Raw genomic sequence first — 15707 nt, 5'->3', positions numbered from 1 at the left:
GAGTTGGCTTGTCCATTTTATATAAAGAGTGGCTCCTATGACCTTCATCTATTAGCCAGAGTAGAGATCAGCTACTCAGAGAACCTCTTGCTTTGGGAGACCCATGTGTTACACAAATAGTCTGTTTTTTATTAGTAACTATGTTCTTCATTTCCCCTCTGGTGGCAGTGTTGTTGCTGCCAGGTATCTCCACACATGCCTGCCAACAGCAATACATTTGGCAGATCTGCCCTGACCTGTGGCTAGAACTGCTTGGGCGCTAGCAGTGGGGAAATCCTGTATTCATTATGTACTTGTTGAACCATTCTACCAAAAAGGTCTTGCACAAAGTGGCAAACTCCTTATCAGTATAGGTTTCTTTATGCTGCTGGAGAAGCCGAATATTTTAGTATCTGGCAGACCTGCATTAGCTAGAGATCTAGAAAAAAGTATATTCTTGATGGCCAAAATGTGATTAGCCAAGAAGACTTTCTAAAACTAGACCTTAAATGAATATATATAATATATATATATATATATATATATATATATATATATATATATATATATATATATATATGATTCTGAGAACGAGTTACCATGAACCTGAGAACGAAGGGTCCGCAGCACTAGTTTGGTGCTGCACCCCCCTTCTATGTTTTCTCTGCACTGCAATGCTCCTGGATACCCAGCTACACAGAGAACTGCACAGTGGGTGGCAGGGGCGTAACTACCACTGTAGCAGCCATAGCGGCATCAGGGGCTGGCTCACTCCTGCAATGCACTGGGCCCCCTGAGCTGTCAACATTTGCAGCACCCGGCAGCCATACGGGCCTTCTGGGTTCTGCAAATGTCCCTTTAACTGCAAGCAGCCCTGACCAGCCCTTGCAGTTATAACTACACTTGACGGCTTAGTGGTTAGGGGGGCCAATCAATAGTTTGCTATGGGGCCCAGCCATTTCTAGCTATGCCCTTGGTGGGTGGTCAGGGTACCTCTGTGCTGTTTACAAAAATGACTGGTATAATCATATATCTACCCTAAGATAATAAAAAAGAAAATACTAAAAGGGAAGACTATTCTGCTTATATGTTTGTAAAAACATTGAAGGTGGCGCAGCGCTAAAGCAGCCCTGGGCCTCTTGACAATGAGGATATGCTGGCGATATTCTATCACTTTACAAGGTGGGAAGACCCCTCTGGTATATGTTGTTTATCTAATTATATAACATGCTTAGAATTGTTTAGCTGCGACTTTACACTGTACCTAACAATAAAGGAATTACAGAGAATGTTCACTCCAAACATATTACCTGTGGGCTTCACATCAATGTAATGTATATAAACATGTCACTGTGAATTCATGAAACAACAATCATCTATATCAGGAAATTTAATTTGTGCTCTGAGAATAAACTGTAGACATATAGGCATCAAAATCTACCTATTACAGTACTTTAGTATATGTCAGGGCAGCATTTACAATACCACCAGATGCTTTGGCCCAGACTATGGAAAACTGAACTAACATGTAATAAAAAAAATTACATAAAAGCATGTCAGTTATAGGCTATGTTTACACAACGTCAAAAATTGAAAAGGCGGCCGATTTTAATATTTAAAATAACGTTTGTTTTTGCCGCGATTTAACTGACTGCAATGGCAATGCATTGAAGTCAATGGGAAGATGGACGTCCAATGCACACAGTGTATTGAATAACGGACGTTTTTGCTGCGGACGTCAAAATAATGAACATGATCATTATTTTTTTTTGCAAACAGCGTCCGTCATTTTAAATGGAGCTGAAAAAACGTGTGAACATAGCCATAAGCAGTGTCATCAGAACTTACAGCCATAGGCTATGTTCCCACATTGAGAATATATCGGGTTAGGTGGTTGTGTCGTAACATAACATAGCATCATGACCATTATTAGCGTCCGTCTATATAAAGAGACGGCTGCGTTTGCCAGATATGTACCCGAAGTGGGAACATAACCGTAAACTATAATATTACTACTTGCCACATTATTAAAATATATGAACACAGTCTATAACTATATTCCCACTGTCATTTAATGGCAAAAAGCAACCGTCTTTACATAATAACAGCTGCAAATAATGTTCACATCTTTATTTGCATCTGGCATTTTCAGTGAAAAAAATGGCCGCCGTTAGCATTAATACATTGTGGGAACATGGTCTTAAAGTGTTTACTCCAGTTTACTTAATTTGCAAATATGCTAAAAGTGGCGCAGAAAAGCAAAAAGTAGTTTTTTTTTATTATTATTTTTTATTTTTCTACATGAGAATACTGGCATACAGGCCTTAATAAATTATTGTCTCCCTGATACAGCATGGTATAACAGGTCATTGAACTTCTTACCAAATTATTCTATTAGGGTCCATGCTGTAGTGTTTAAAATCCAGTTATCTGCCTTTGCCCCTTCTATAGCTTATGTCTTATTAGGTGAAATAATGTCTGTTGTCTTTATATTAATAATTATTGACACAAAACGATGTGTGAACATAGTATTATAATATTCCAAATAAAAATAAAGCCAATATTCAAAGCAGCACAGAGAACAACTAAACAGATCATCCAGTTTGTGATAGTTCAGAAGGTCCTCCCCTCTTCTTACTCATCGGGCCCTGGCTGCAGGCTTCTCCATGCTCTCGCACATAGCACCTTTGTATATATCTTCATATCTAATTAGATGAATGGATAGCAAAAGACATCTCCTGCAAGGAAACACAATTCTCCATTAGTTTATAGTATCTTACGTCCCCTTTGGAAAGCTTTGCCAGCATCCCATTGTTTTATTTGTATTAATAAAGAATTGGCCAGCTGCACGATACCTTCCGGAATTCTTTACGTCAGCCACAATGAGTTCTTTTAGTATTTTAGCCATAGGAAGAAAGAGAATGGCTCAGTTATAAATTGTTATGCTTTGTAAAGGCTGAGCGAGAACACTTTTCAATAGCATTATTTGCATGTAGAGTTTTAATTAAGAGATAACTGTCGCCACAGGTTGACTGCATAAGGCTGCAGCATCCAGCAGAGAGATAAATGCCAGTGCCAAGTTTTACAGGTTGACTAGAAAACAGGGGGTCTATAGCAGAAAATGGATTTATAATTAAAAGCATGAACAAAGTGCTGCTGAATTTACTTGAGGTGGGTTAGATAAAAAAAAATAATAAAAAAAAACCTTATTACCTTTAGACATTTCCATAAGACATTTCTCCTACAGCTTTAATGATAGCACATCCTGGTACTCGCTAGTGACGTCGTATTTCACTAGTAACTATAGTGGTCAGATAAGATGATGTAGTTATTGCATAAGACATTGCATTTATAACATACTGGAAAGGAAGCCTCAGTTGAACGTGAAAAAGTAACCCAAATCTAGCCCTCAGGCTAGGCAATATCTAAGCCTTAGGCGATGTTCCCACATGGGGGGAAATATATAAATAAACAAACTAATCTGCACTTTTTTTTTTTTTTTTACAAAGTATGCCCTGCACTCCTAAAGGGTGGATGGTGTGTGTGTGTGGGGGGGTGGGGGGCAGGCCTCCTGCTGTGTCTAATATCATGATTTACGCCTGCTAGATGGTGTAAATCATGGTAAAATATACTCTTGGCCACAGCAGGTGTAATTTCTGCACCTGCTAATCGACAGCCACAGGTCCGCCAGAGACATGTGCTGCTTAGTAAATCTGGGGAAGTGCGCGGGGGTGGAGCTTTATGTTAGACGGGTGTACTTGTACCTTTATCTTCATAAATTCTCCCCTTAGTGTTTTGGTTTAATTTTTAAAATGTATATGGGCCAAAAACAGGTAGTTTACAGCTCAAACAATCATGGTAGAGTTAGAGCCCTATTCCACCGGACGATTATCGCTTGCATAATCGTTAACGATTAACGATCTCAAACGACCGCTATTGCGAAAGACCTGAAAACGTTCACTCATTTCCATGGAACGATAATCGTTACTTATGATCGTAATTGCGATAGTTTTTTCTTTGCTATTTATTTGCTATTGCGTTCGTATCTATTGCGAACGACCGAACAATGTCTTATTCAATACGAGCGATTTGCGAACGTTTTGCGAACGAGCAACGATAAAAATAGGTCCAGGTCTTATAAAGCGATCAACGATTTCTCGTTCGGTCGTTAATCATTAACTGCATTTCAACCGAACGATTATCGTTTAGATTCGAACGATTTAACGATAATCTGAACGATAATCGTCCGGTGGAATAGGGCCCTTAGGTTCTACTGGAACACCAACTAGTAATTAGTAGGATAGCCCATTTTTTAACAAGCCTAAAGATTGCTTGCTTGCAAATTGTACAACAGCATTTGGTGCATCACACATGTAAAAAAAAATTATAGCTTGAAAATGAAAAAAAAAAAAAGCAAAAAAGGTGAACATGATTTTTTTTTAAATAAATTAATTAGTTTATTATTTTATTTATTTACCTGGCAATACTTGCATTTAGGGAAAGTAATCTGTCATCTATAGCTAAAACGTATGTGTCTTTTGCAGCAGGAAGAGGTCATACAAATGCTTTCTGATCTCTACCAGTTTAATAGGGCAACACCGTACATTCATCCTGTAAATATTTATTGGAAACCATAAACATTTTTTAGTATGACTTTTCATTTACGTTATAATTATGGGCAAATATACTCGATTTTATTGGGTGAAATATAGTGTGCAATGTAGTCTATATAGAATGTAGTGTCTTGTAAAAAGGGTCATTATTGCATTTTCATGTATATTAGTTCTGCACATAGACAGAGGCAAGCAGCCTATGAAACTAATAAGATTATATATTAAATAGCTTAATCATCCTAACCTGCAATATCCTTATAATTAGCCTCCCCTCGCACATCCTATTACTGCTCTACGTGTGGAAAAGAAATTGGTCAAATACGGGAAATAAAATATTAAATAATGCAGAATGGTATTTTCTGTGTTTCTTTATGAATGGAAATCACACATCCATTTAGCTCAATTCCCTAAACTTCTGCCGATATTTTTAGTTCTTGAAGTCTGCATAATTCTCTGACTGCTCATTATTGCATTATAATGAATAAATGATCGAGCGGGAACATATGTGGTTGCGAATGTGTTGTGTGCCTGAAGATCCGCAAATACACAGAGCTACAGTAGTGTCCAGAATATTAGAGGAAATTGAATGTAAAGCGTTGGAGATAAGGTTTCTCCAGAGATTAGGAGGCGTGTGGGTAACCATGGTATTATATCTCTGCGGTATATTATACTTTTTGCCAGTGTTTTACATGCTAGATAAAGCTTCACATTGGTCAAAGCCAAGATCCGCTCACTAATAGATCACCAGTCGTGATTAGTAACAATATGGGATGAGCGAAAACATATATTGAGCCCCTTCAGGAATTGGATCTTTGATAGTGTATCTTGTAATGTATTGAGCCCTTATTACTTGTAAACCCTGGAGAGAAGCCGCACTCAGTGCTAATACATTCTGATACAGAGGAAGAAAATTGCTGTTTAATCCTATAGAAAACCACCAAATGTAATATTTTGACAAAGCGTGTAATCCAATGTAAACGTGTGATTTGTTGTACGTAAAGGTATTTACCTTGGAAAATTATTGACGGTTCTTACCAGCTGTAATATTGATAAATTCCAGGGCCCGAGCAAGAAATTTCAATCTGTGTTGTAAAAATGGCCATATATTGTAGAGCTGCTCCCAGGAGAGGTTACTGTACATAGATGTGTGTATTTGCTTTCAGCTTTTGATTATTATTGGATGAAGACAGAGCACTTCTTGGTTCTATGTACAGTTTATTTTAGGTTTTTTTTTTTTTTTTTTTTTGAGGCGTATACTGCATAGGATATTCCAACAAAGAATGTGACACATATCACATAGCCATGTAGCAGAGCACAATTTGTTAGGTGTAGAAGAGATGTGAAAAAAGAGAATAGAGGTAGAGATGGCCAATAATATGGACTTCCCTTCTCCTTGGTGCTGATTTATGCCCCAGAGAGAAGGGCACTGCCGCACAATAGTTACACATGGAGGATTGACATCTACTATGCCATTATCTCCTGCTTCTTCATTTTGGTAGTTGCTGGCAGGTTTGGGTTTTTAATGGAGAAATGGATCCATGACAGTACAAAGTTGTATCTAGCTATTGATGTGGCTTGTGCCTCCCCAAGCTTATTTAAGGTACCGTTACTTCATGGGGATACTGGCTGTGTTAGTCAGTGTATCTATGTGCTCTCTGCCCTCTTCTATTGATGTAGCCAGCATCAGAAACCATGCTAGCATGCTCTTGTCTTGTCATATTTGTAAGTGTTTCTATATGATTGTGTTGGCCAGCATGCGTGTTTCTTGCCTGTTAGCATGAAGCAGTTTGTAAGTACTACTTCTCCTATCATTCACAATCTTCCTCAGAATCTAACCCAATGGTTCATCCATCCTTTTTTCTATTATAAAGAGGGATCTTATAAAGGTATACTGACCAGCATGTTGTAACCTGAATTGTGTCCCCCTCTCCACAGACCCTGTAGGTTGCCTTTGTAATACATACACCCTTAGGCCACTTTCAGACCAGTGTAATAAAGATGCATCATGACCACAGGTCTAATGACCTAAACTAATATGGACTTACAGATTTTCTTGCTGTAAGTTGCCTTACAGCAGATCTCTCAGTATGCTGTCATCCATAGTATGGCATAATAATGTGGTCTTCCATAGTACTTTAAATGACCCAGAGAATCTATCCCTTTCATAAAGAATACAGCCCCAAAGAGTAATATGACAAGCCCGGCCCTGCTCCATGTGTAAGAAGTGCAGAGTGTAATGTTTGCGTCGTTCTTTCCCGTCAGATAATTATTTTCTCACACCTATAATGACACCAGCAGATAGAGAGCAGATCCGGCTGTGGATGACACTGTAGGAAGAAGCGATGCCTTCCTGGTTTTTAGACAGGGTGCTCCATCTACAGGCAGGATTGCAGTCCTCTCCTTCTCCCTGACAATTAGCAGGTGTGAGATGATAAGCGGAGACTATGTCCATTCTGCTAGGCCTTCTGAGAGCCAAGTGACAACATGAATTATCTGACAGCGCCATTACCCAGCCATGACCTCCTAAATGCTCCCCATGCATTTAGATTTTAATTTAACTCTGCATGCATGAGCGACATCTCAGGAGCCGGAATTAGGCCCAACACTTAACAGGAACCCTTAAAACCATTGTCTGCATGATTGCTTTATGTTATATATTTCTATTAAATGTTGTATTATTTGACATACATCTGGGTGCTTTTCATTGCACGCTGTCATGCATGGATTTATTACAACGTGTTTATTTTTATCCTTAGGTTCTCCCATGCCATCCTCATCTTCTAGTCCTTCAGTAACTGAGCATTTACATTGCCCTACTCCATCACCCCATCTCCATGACAACCAGAGGTGGCTATTAAGTGCTAGTGCCAAACTCCAGGACTCTGATGACGAGTTCAGTGCCAGCACATGTTTGGTGCATCCAACATTTCTGTCAGAGAGTGTCCCATGTCATGGTAAGCATAGGACATCTTGTCCATTCATGTCTTCATTGTGTCCCCATGTACTCAGTATATCTAAATCACCTGTATAATCACATTTTATATGTCCTCCCACAATGCCATGCACTGTAGTGCAACATCACTTTTGCTATTACGGGGCTTAGAGATGCTGACATTGCCAAGGAGGGTCACAGGACCAGTTTCCAGGGTGGCAATCTTCATGGTCCATGTGACTACAACACTAACGTGATGACACCAGCACCTCAGTCATGTGACCACCAGCATCATAGTAATGTGATCTACAGAAGACAGGTCCAGGATAAGACTGTGACTGGTTTCAACTTTTTTGTATATGCTTTTCAGTCCACTGTAGGTTATATTACGCGGCTTACATGTTGTCTGGCTATTTTGTTTCCACCATTGTGCCCCACATACTATAAATCTACATCTGCGGCTGACTTTTTTTTTTTTCTCTTCACTAAATTTAAAAGATGAATTCAGTGATTCAGAACAATAAATTAAGAACCAGCGCAGGAGGTTTAATTTTATATTTAAATAGAAACTAAACTCTCCCCCCTGCGGGCACCACCTGCACCCACTGAGCACGACTTGCAGAAAGAATAAATTCATTCAGATGGTTTGTAATATTGGTGAAAAACAAAAAAGGGAGGACAGATTTGGAGAAGAGGGAGAGTACCAATAAAGAAAAACAAAATAAAAATCTTTAAAAGTAAAAAGACAATTGATAGTTATTAGATCAGTGATCAGGCAATTTCTAGTGGCGAACTGGATGCAATTATTTGTAAAGGACAGTGATAACCTGACCCCTTCAGATCTTACTGACATGGACAACAGCTCGAAACTGGCTTAAGGGTTCATCCTTAAGGGTTAATGGAGGCACATATAGAGCAGACAGTGACATTTTTTATTCTATTATCTGCCATAATCGCCTGCTCCCCGATGTTAAAGATTTAATTCAATTACTAATTATAAATACAGAGCCGGACTGGTCTCAAGTGTATGTCTCTTTAATGAAATGGATTGGAATACTCAGTAAGAACATCATGTAATGGCGTACTCCTAGCCCTATTTGCATAACCACAACCTATCAGTCCTAGAGAAATCAGATGGATTCACCTCTACAAAGTCCACCTACATATCATGAGAAATGCATTGTTTGAAGTTGACACGCAGAGCCCTCTAGACCCCAGAACTGTGCTGCATATAGCACTTGTATTTAGCTAATGGAGATGAGCCCAGAGCAGTATACGCACATCTATGAGCTCAACATGCCCTATGGCGTTATGAGACGCAGAAGAGTAAATATATCTTTTAGACGTCTTTGGCTAGTGTTGCGTGATAACTTTGCCCGAGTAAAGCTGGCGTCATTGCACCTTTATTATTGTCCCTCTATAACCGTTTGATATATTGTCCGTCTTGCGTAATTTGATCCATAATGTTCCTTTTTCATTTTTTGGACAGAATTCAGACAGTCTTTCAGTGATTTATTTGGCACGAACACACAAGAAGACATCTTTTCCCTATCAGCACAAATATTAAAATGAAGGGTTAGAAAGTAATAAAACAAAGAGAAAATGTGTGATTATTCCTTAAAGCCAGTGTTTCCTGTGTGTAGATAAACCTGTGCTTTGAAATGCATTGCAACACTGCATATTGCAGGTAACCTGTTAGTCTGATCAAATACTGCACAGAATATATATCAGCATTGTGAGGTTCTAAAAATCCTTTCAGATCTGATGAAGGGAGAAGGTTAGCTCCCAGGAGCTTATGAATATAAAGTTTACAGAGCACCAGAGATGTAATGATACGTTTCCTCTTTCTGTAGATTTGGAAAAGCTTGAAGTTGTATTCATTATGTTGGTTTTTCCTATGCTAAATGTAATATGTATAGTACATCCAATGACCTTACGGTGGTGTTTGCTGCCGTAGTCTTGATTAAAATGATACTATTTTATAGTTTCCATAGACCATAGTGTACACAGAGCTACAGATAATACAGAAAGTATACTGTATGTTAATCTTGTTGTTAATGGGATTGATATTTATCACTTATCCAAAGTATAGGCGATAAATGTCTGACTGGTAGAATGTGGGGTCCCAGATAGGACAGTCTAAATCTATGGGACTTATGGAGGCTAGTCGGATACAGTGCTTGGCTGCATTTGTCAGCCCAATGGAGGCAACCTGCATGCTGGATCACTGCCTTACCTCAACTCCTCACTGCGTTAGTGCATTAGGAGAAATGGAGGTGGGAAGGGGCTTGGGGAGCCCATTCTACTCATAGGTGGGGGCTCAAGCAGTAAGACATTTCTCACCTACTCTCAAAAGAGAATGGATTGTATTGTAAAGGCTGCTGAGAATACTCCAACATCATTAGTCAGAAAAGTGTGCATGTTTCTCTGACCTGACAGCTTTTATGATTTGTCTGTATCATATATGGATATGGTTAATGAATTCTTATATTCCCCAAGAAATAGCAATGTTTGAGCATCTTTCTCAGAACTCTACATCAGAGCATTCCTCCGTAAAGAGGCCCATAGACTCTCAATAGCTTCCATGTTTGCTCTACTGACAGTGATCTATCCTGTTTACCCCGTACACATTAAAATTCAACTCAGCCATATTCATGTGTTGCAAATGAGGAAGGCGAGATAAGCCGCTGCCAGAAAGCCCTAAAGGTGGCTTTTCTCCTGAAAAACAAAAGAGCCGGGCAATTAAAATCCAATATCCGTTCTTCCCTTGATATCATCTGTCACAGAAGATTTCAAAAGCCCTTGTACCCATTAGGAAGTTGGTTAGTCCTATTAATGAAAGAGAGTATTACAAGTGTTTAAAGGGGTAGTACGGCATTTAACTTTTATTCACTAAATAATACACATTACAAAGTTATACAACTTTGTAATGTTTGTTATTTAAGTGACTGGCCCCCTTCCTCGTGTTCCCCCCACCCCTGAAGTGTGGTGCATTATACTTACGTATTCGCTGTATACCCCGGCCGCCATGAGGGACGGCTGGAGTATAATGCACCACACCTCCGGGATGGGGGGAGCATGGGGAAGGGGGCCATTCACTTAAATTACACACATTACAAAGCTGTATAACTTTGTAATGTGTGTTATTTAGTGAATAAAAGTTAAACGCAGCACTACCCCTTTAAAGAAATAAAAAAAGGAAGAAATTATGAGAGCTCCTTTACAGAGTCTAGTTTTGATGCCCTCCTGCTAGTTTAATTGCTTTGGAGCCCTTTCAATGATGTCCATTTACCCCTTAAAACATGTTGAAATAAAAAAAAAAGTTACACCACAAGACATGATAAGGATTTGTATATTTTTTTTTTTTTTTGGGGGGGGGGGGGGGGGCAAGGCTCCTAGTGACACTAGAGTAATTAAACATTCATAGTAGGATTTTCTGCTTGGGCTACCTTTCTTCAGGTTGTGAAATCCCTTGAAGTTCCTAATCCATGTAGTGAAGAGATGTTTGCCAATTTTCAAAGAGCTACGAATTTCAGAACTGCATTGTCTTGTAAATTGATGCTTGGAAATCACCTCAACCCTTTTTTTCACTATATAACATACTCGTTGAGGATAAAGATTTTTTGTCAGGGCCAGGAACCTACACAGGAATCCTTTTTTCTTTAAATACACTGCACAGATTATAAACTTGGCCATACATGTCTGAGAGCTGTTGGCCAAACACTGACTTGTCTAGCAGCTATTTGTCCCGATCACCACATACACATGAGAACTTGGCTGAGTATAAATATATTCTTAATTGGTGACAATGTTACTGTCAATTGTTACTGATGGTGGCTTATCTCCTCCAAAACAAAAGGATTGAACCTGGTGAAATCCAAATGGAAGTTTCCCAAATGCATTAGGTGGATGTCTGATCCTTTCAAAGTCTGTATGATTGTTTCTTATAGGAGGTAGCGAGACATTGCCATAGTCTGTGTGAGTGTGCAAAAGTACTTTACATATGCAGTATCTTTACACTCAATTCTTTATGTTACTTCCTAAGCATATTTACTTAGCACCATCAGCTGTCGTACCACTTTACATTTCAGGGTAACACACTGTATCAATTAGAAATTCACATGATATATTAGATGGAACGTTGACATTCTAGACACTGCAGCAAGGCCTGACTTTATGGCATCTAGGTTTAGATGTTAGCAGAAGATCATTTATTTCATCCACCTTGGATGCTGACTATAGACACCAACACCATCACATTTTCCATTTTTGCTTGTAAGACATTTCAGTACAGATGATAGATTCTAGAAAACACCGTAATTGAAGGAAGCCAAATGCCACAATAGAGTTTCAACCATCCATCATAAATGTAAAGTTGTTTTTATTAGATCCATTAAATCATTTACTGTGAAATTGTATCCATGTAGGAAATAGCCCATTTGTATTTCCTGCTATGAAAGTATTATATGCCAGCTCACTGTGCAAGAGATGTTGCCTGCTATTAGATTCTGAAAACATACTATGGGATGGGTTTACTGGTGCCTCCATAAAGCGAACATCTTTACTACTACTTCTACTACTACTACTACTACTACTACTACCTTATAATGTTATTTAAAGTATTCGTAAGTTAAAGGGCAAATCTGCTTTGTGTATCAAAAGTACATAAAGTAGGTTCAATGGTTGGGAAAAACTGCAATAAAGGAAAATCAAATAGCCCTTTGGTAAGCAATCAGTAGGACTTGTAAGGTCTCAGTTAGGCTATGTTTACACTACGTAATTTTTAAGTAAATAACAGATACTGATTGCAATGGAATCAGTGTCCGTTCTTTACTGCAGGGGCAGCATTGCGTTGAAATCAATGCAATGCCACTTGCTGTATTTACACAGCATTATGTTTATGCCCGTTCTTTAGATTGGGCGTTAAAATACTGTGCCTGCCTATTATTTCTGGAAATATTAGCTGTTTACACAATGTAATGTGGGGAGGCGGCCGCACATTACATTGAAGTGAATGGCTAATTGATTTGCGGGGACACCCCACAGTGCCCTCAAATCATTAGTAAAATACGAACATTCCTGCAGCCAATACAGCGGTATCGGCTGCAGGAACATCCTGAATACAGCCTGGCGGCTGGCAGTTTGACAGTGTCCGTTGCTATGCCATGTATGCTGTTAAACATAGTGTGAACATAGCCTTATAAGGTCTCAATTTTTGCAAGACCAATCAGCCAATTACTAAACTCATTAAGGGTACGTTCACACGTATCGGATCCACATCGGATTTTCTGCTGCAGATCCGCCGCAGATCCCCAACAGATTTCATCTAAATAACTGAACACAGCATCAAATCGTCACCATCAAATCTGCTGCGGATCTGCTGCAGATCCTGTATGTTTGAACGCACCCTCAAGGTGCGTTCACACCTACAGGATCCGCAGCAAATCTGCAGCAAATCCGCAGCAGATTTGATGCTGTGTTCAGTTTTTTAAATGAAATCTGCTGCGGATCCGCAGCAGAAAATCAGCTGCGGATCCGGTAAGTGTGAATGTACCCTTAGGGTAGATTCACATGTAACGAGTTTGCAGCACATTTCACTCTGTGCATATTGCAGAAAACTGCTGCAATACTTGTTAACATTAGGGTCTTTAACCCTACATTCCCACAGCGGATTTTAATTCCACTGTAGGAATGTAGTGGCAACTTTCTTTAACTACGTTTATGCCAGGCCGGTAAAAATAATAAAGACACCATGCTTTACCTGCTCCCATTCCTCTGGCGTGCTCACATCTGCTTCTTTGGGTTCCTGCTCACTGACAGTCCACTCAGCCAATCACTGGCTGCGGCAGGACAGCACAGGATTGGCAGAATGTACTGTCAGGGAGTTGGGACCGGGAGAAGCAGACGGGACTGCATGTAATACTGTGTAATACTTTGTTTCCCCTGTGGTGGCTCTGAAGGTGAATTAAACTCTTACAGCCCCATTTCCCCAAAGATTACAATTAATTGCTAAGGATCGTGCATGCAGCCCTTTAAGTTATCATTGTTCCCCACACATCCCCTGTATACATCAGATGATGTCTGGACTATAACAGTGATTTTATTGACCAGACAAACCATACAATCGGTTGAGGAGCAAGTTTTTTCTCATTTGTCGGCTGATTGCTGGCTCTTTAACACAAACAGAAATCAGAAATAAGCTTTCCTGTGGATGCTCATTCACCCGATACTTGGCCTGTGTAAAGGGGGCTTTAGATAGTTTATGGAAATTAATAGGCCCACGTTAGAATATTACACAGGTTAAATAATAAAAAAATGTTGCCTGAAAAAGGGCATCTTGCTATTCATTGCATCAAGGTTAGGGAATCTAAATATATGTTGCTAGAATTTGAATACAATTTCCAGGGACACAGCTGCTACTAGGCATAACCACACGCAGACATCAGATCCAAGGAAATGCAACCTTAACATGACCTGACCACTGAACACAATCATAATACAGTAGTTCTGTATCATTCTATTGAATTTTTAAATGCCTTCTATAAATCTTGCTCCGGACGTAATATGACAACAAACGCCGAGAATAATATGCAGTGCATTAAAATGTGTTGTGCGTGATATAACAGGTCAGTAAGTTAAAAATTGCTTTGCCATTGACAGAGCTCACATGAATACATTTTTAATTTAAGGCATTATATTCCTGATCTATATGTGACCCTATTTGTTTACATTTAATATATTCTGCACCTGGGGCAGATTTGCCATTAAAAAAAGGTAGCAAAGGCCGGGGCTTATTGTACGAGTTCTCATATAAAGAGACTGCTTTGATTCAAGAGGCCCCATGTATCTTTACACACAAAGGCCACATGGTGGAATCTTTGGCAGCTACATAGTAGCACAATAGGTTCTGCTCTCTCCATCTCCATTTTACTGCACTTTTTTTTTTTTATTAAAATAGTTGAATTACTGCATGTGTATTTTTCCATTAGATAGCAACCCACAGCCTCAATATCTTAGGATTTATGGATACAAACATAAAACATAGAATGGAATAAATTCACACATGGTAAATGCTTAGCAATAAATCTCGAGGTAGTAATATTTTTTCCATACATTAGAATTGGGCTATATATATTTGAAGGGGGCAGAATTTTTTACAAGACCTGTTTGGATGTGTAGAACAGTTTTCTCTGCAAAAATGTTTTTTTTTTTTTTTTTTAAAGAAGTTTGGCAAATGTGAACCAAAAATGGGGCATTATGTCGGCCTTATTTTGATAAAGGTCTGATAAAGGTTTGATAAAGGATGTCTCTCCTACTTGACAAAGGGGCAATTTATGCCTCGAAACGCGTTGTTTATGAGACCATTAAAATTCATCGTTTTACTTCATTAAACCTGAAGCCGTGAAGCGCCGTCATTCTGGCTCCTGTGGTCACCGCCTACCCCGAGGATCCGACACTTCATCTACCATTTTTTACTTTTTAGGATGTTATAGGGCTTAACAGTTTAGCAGCATTTTTACATATACAGTATGTGGAGTTGTGCAGAGAAGTGCAGCAAACAGATGTACATGTATAGGAAATTCCACAATGAGTAAATACCATCCATTTAGCCCCCTCCTAACCACTTTACCTTTAAAGACACTTAGGCTATGTTCACACATTGTATGAGACCGACTGTTCAGTGACCCGTCCAGGTCATGGAACGGCCTGTTTCTGAAAAGATCATCCCAGCCGGGACTGCAGTACTGGCCAGATGATGTTTCGGGCTGCAGTGTTCTGATGTGGGCGCATCCGTGCGCGCCCGCATCAGAACTTTACACTGCAAGCTATGGAGCGAGCAGCTGTATCCGCTCGCTCCACAGTGCGCACTGGCATGGGTTTCTGCGGCTGATATTCACTGAATAGCGGCCGCAGACAACTGATATGCTATGTGTATACGCTCCGGCCAGGATCCCATAGATGGCTATGTAACATATAATTCCGTAATAATCATGACCAGGTCACAGCATAGCAAGAGAGTCACAAAAGTGTTAGGGATATTTATGTAGCGTCAAGGGATATTTATGTAGCGTCCACCATCATACAGCGTAGCAACATTTTGGCAAGTAAAACTGTCTCTATCAAGCATGCTAAATAAATATCCTTTGAAACCACATTTGGGACTCTGTGACTACATTGTGACC

At 39.4% G+C, this 15707-nt stretch overlaps 1 protein-coding gene across 11 annotated transcripts in view; it reads left to right on the top strand.

Annotated features, from left to right (window-relative positions):
* TENM3 (teneurin transmembrane protein 3) overlaps positions 1-15707 on the top strand; it is a 1065662-nt gene that overhangs the window by 768799 nt on the left and 281156 nt on the right. For 9 of the 11 annotated variants that reach the window (XM_069977777.1, XM_069977778.1, XM_069977774.1 and 6 more), the window contains one exon: positions 7349-7546. The exons of 1 other annotated variant lie outside the window; for it this stretch is intronic. In XM_069977777.1, the coding sequence (XP_069833878.1) occupies positions 7349-7546 (198 nt within the window). Of the gene's footprint in view, positions 1-6930; positions 7014-7348; positions 7547-15707 lie in introns of those variants that run through there. One more of the 11 variants, XM_069977786.1, reaches the window with a different exon arrangement.

This window comes from Dendropsophus ebraccatus, chromosome 7, assembly GCF_027789765.1.
Source record: "Dendropsophus ebraccatus isolate aDenEbr1 chromosome 7, aDenEbr1.pat, whole genome shotgun sequence".
Lineage (NCBI taxonomy): Eukaryota > Metazoa > Chordata > Amphibia > Anura > Hylidae > Dendropsophus > Dendropsophus ebraccatus.
This window is presented reverse-complemented; position numbering and strand designations above follow the sequence as displayed.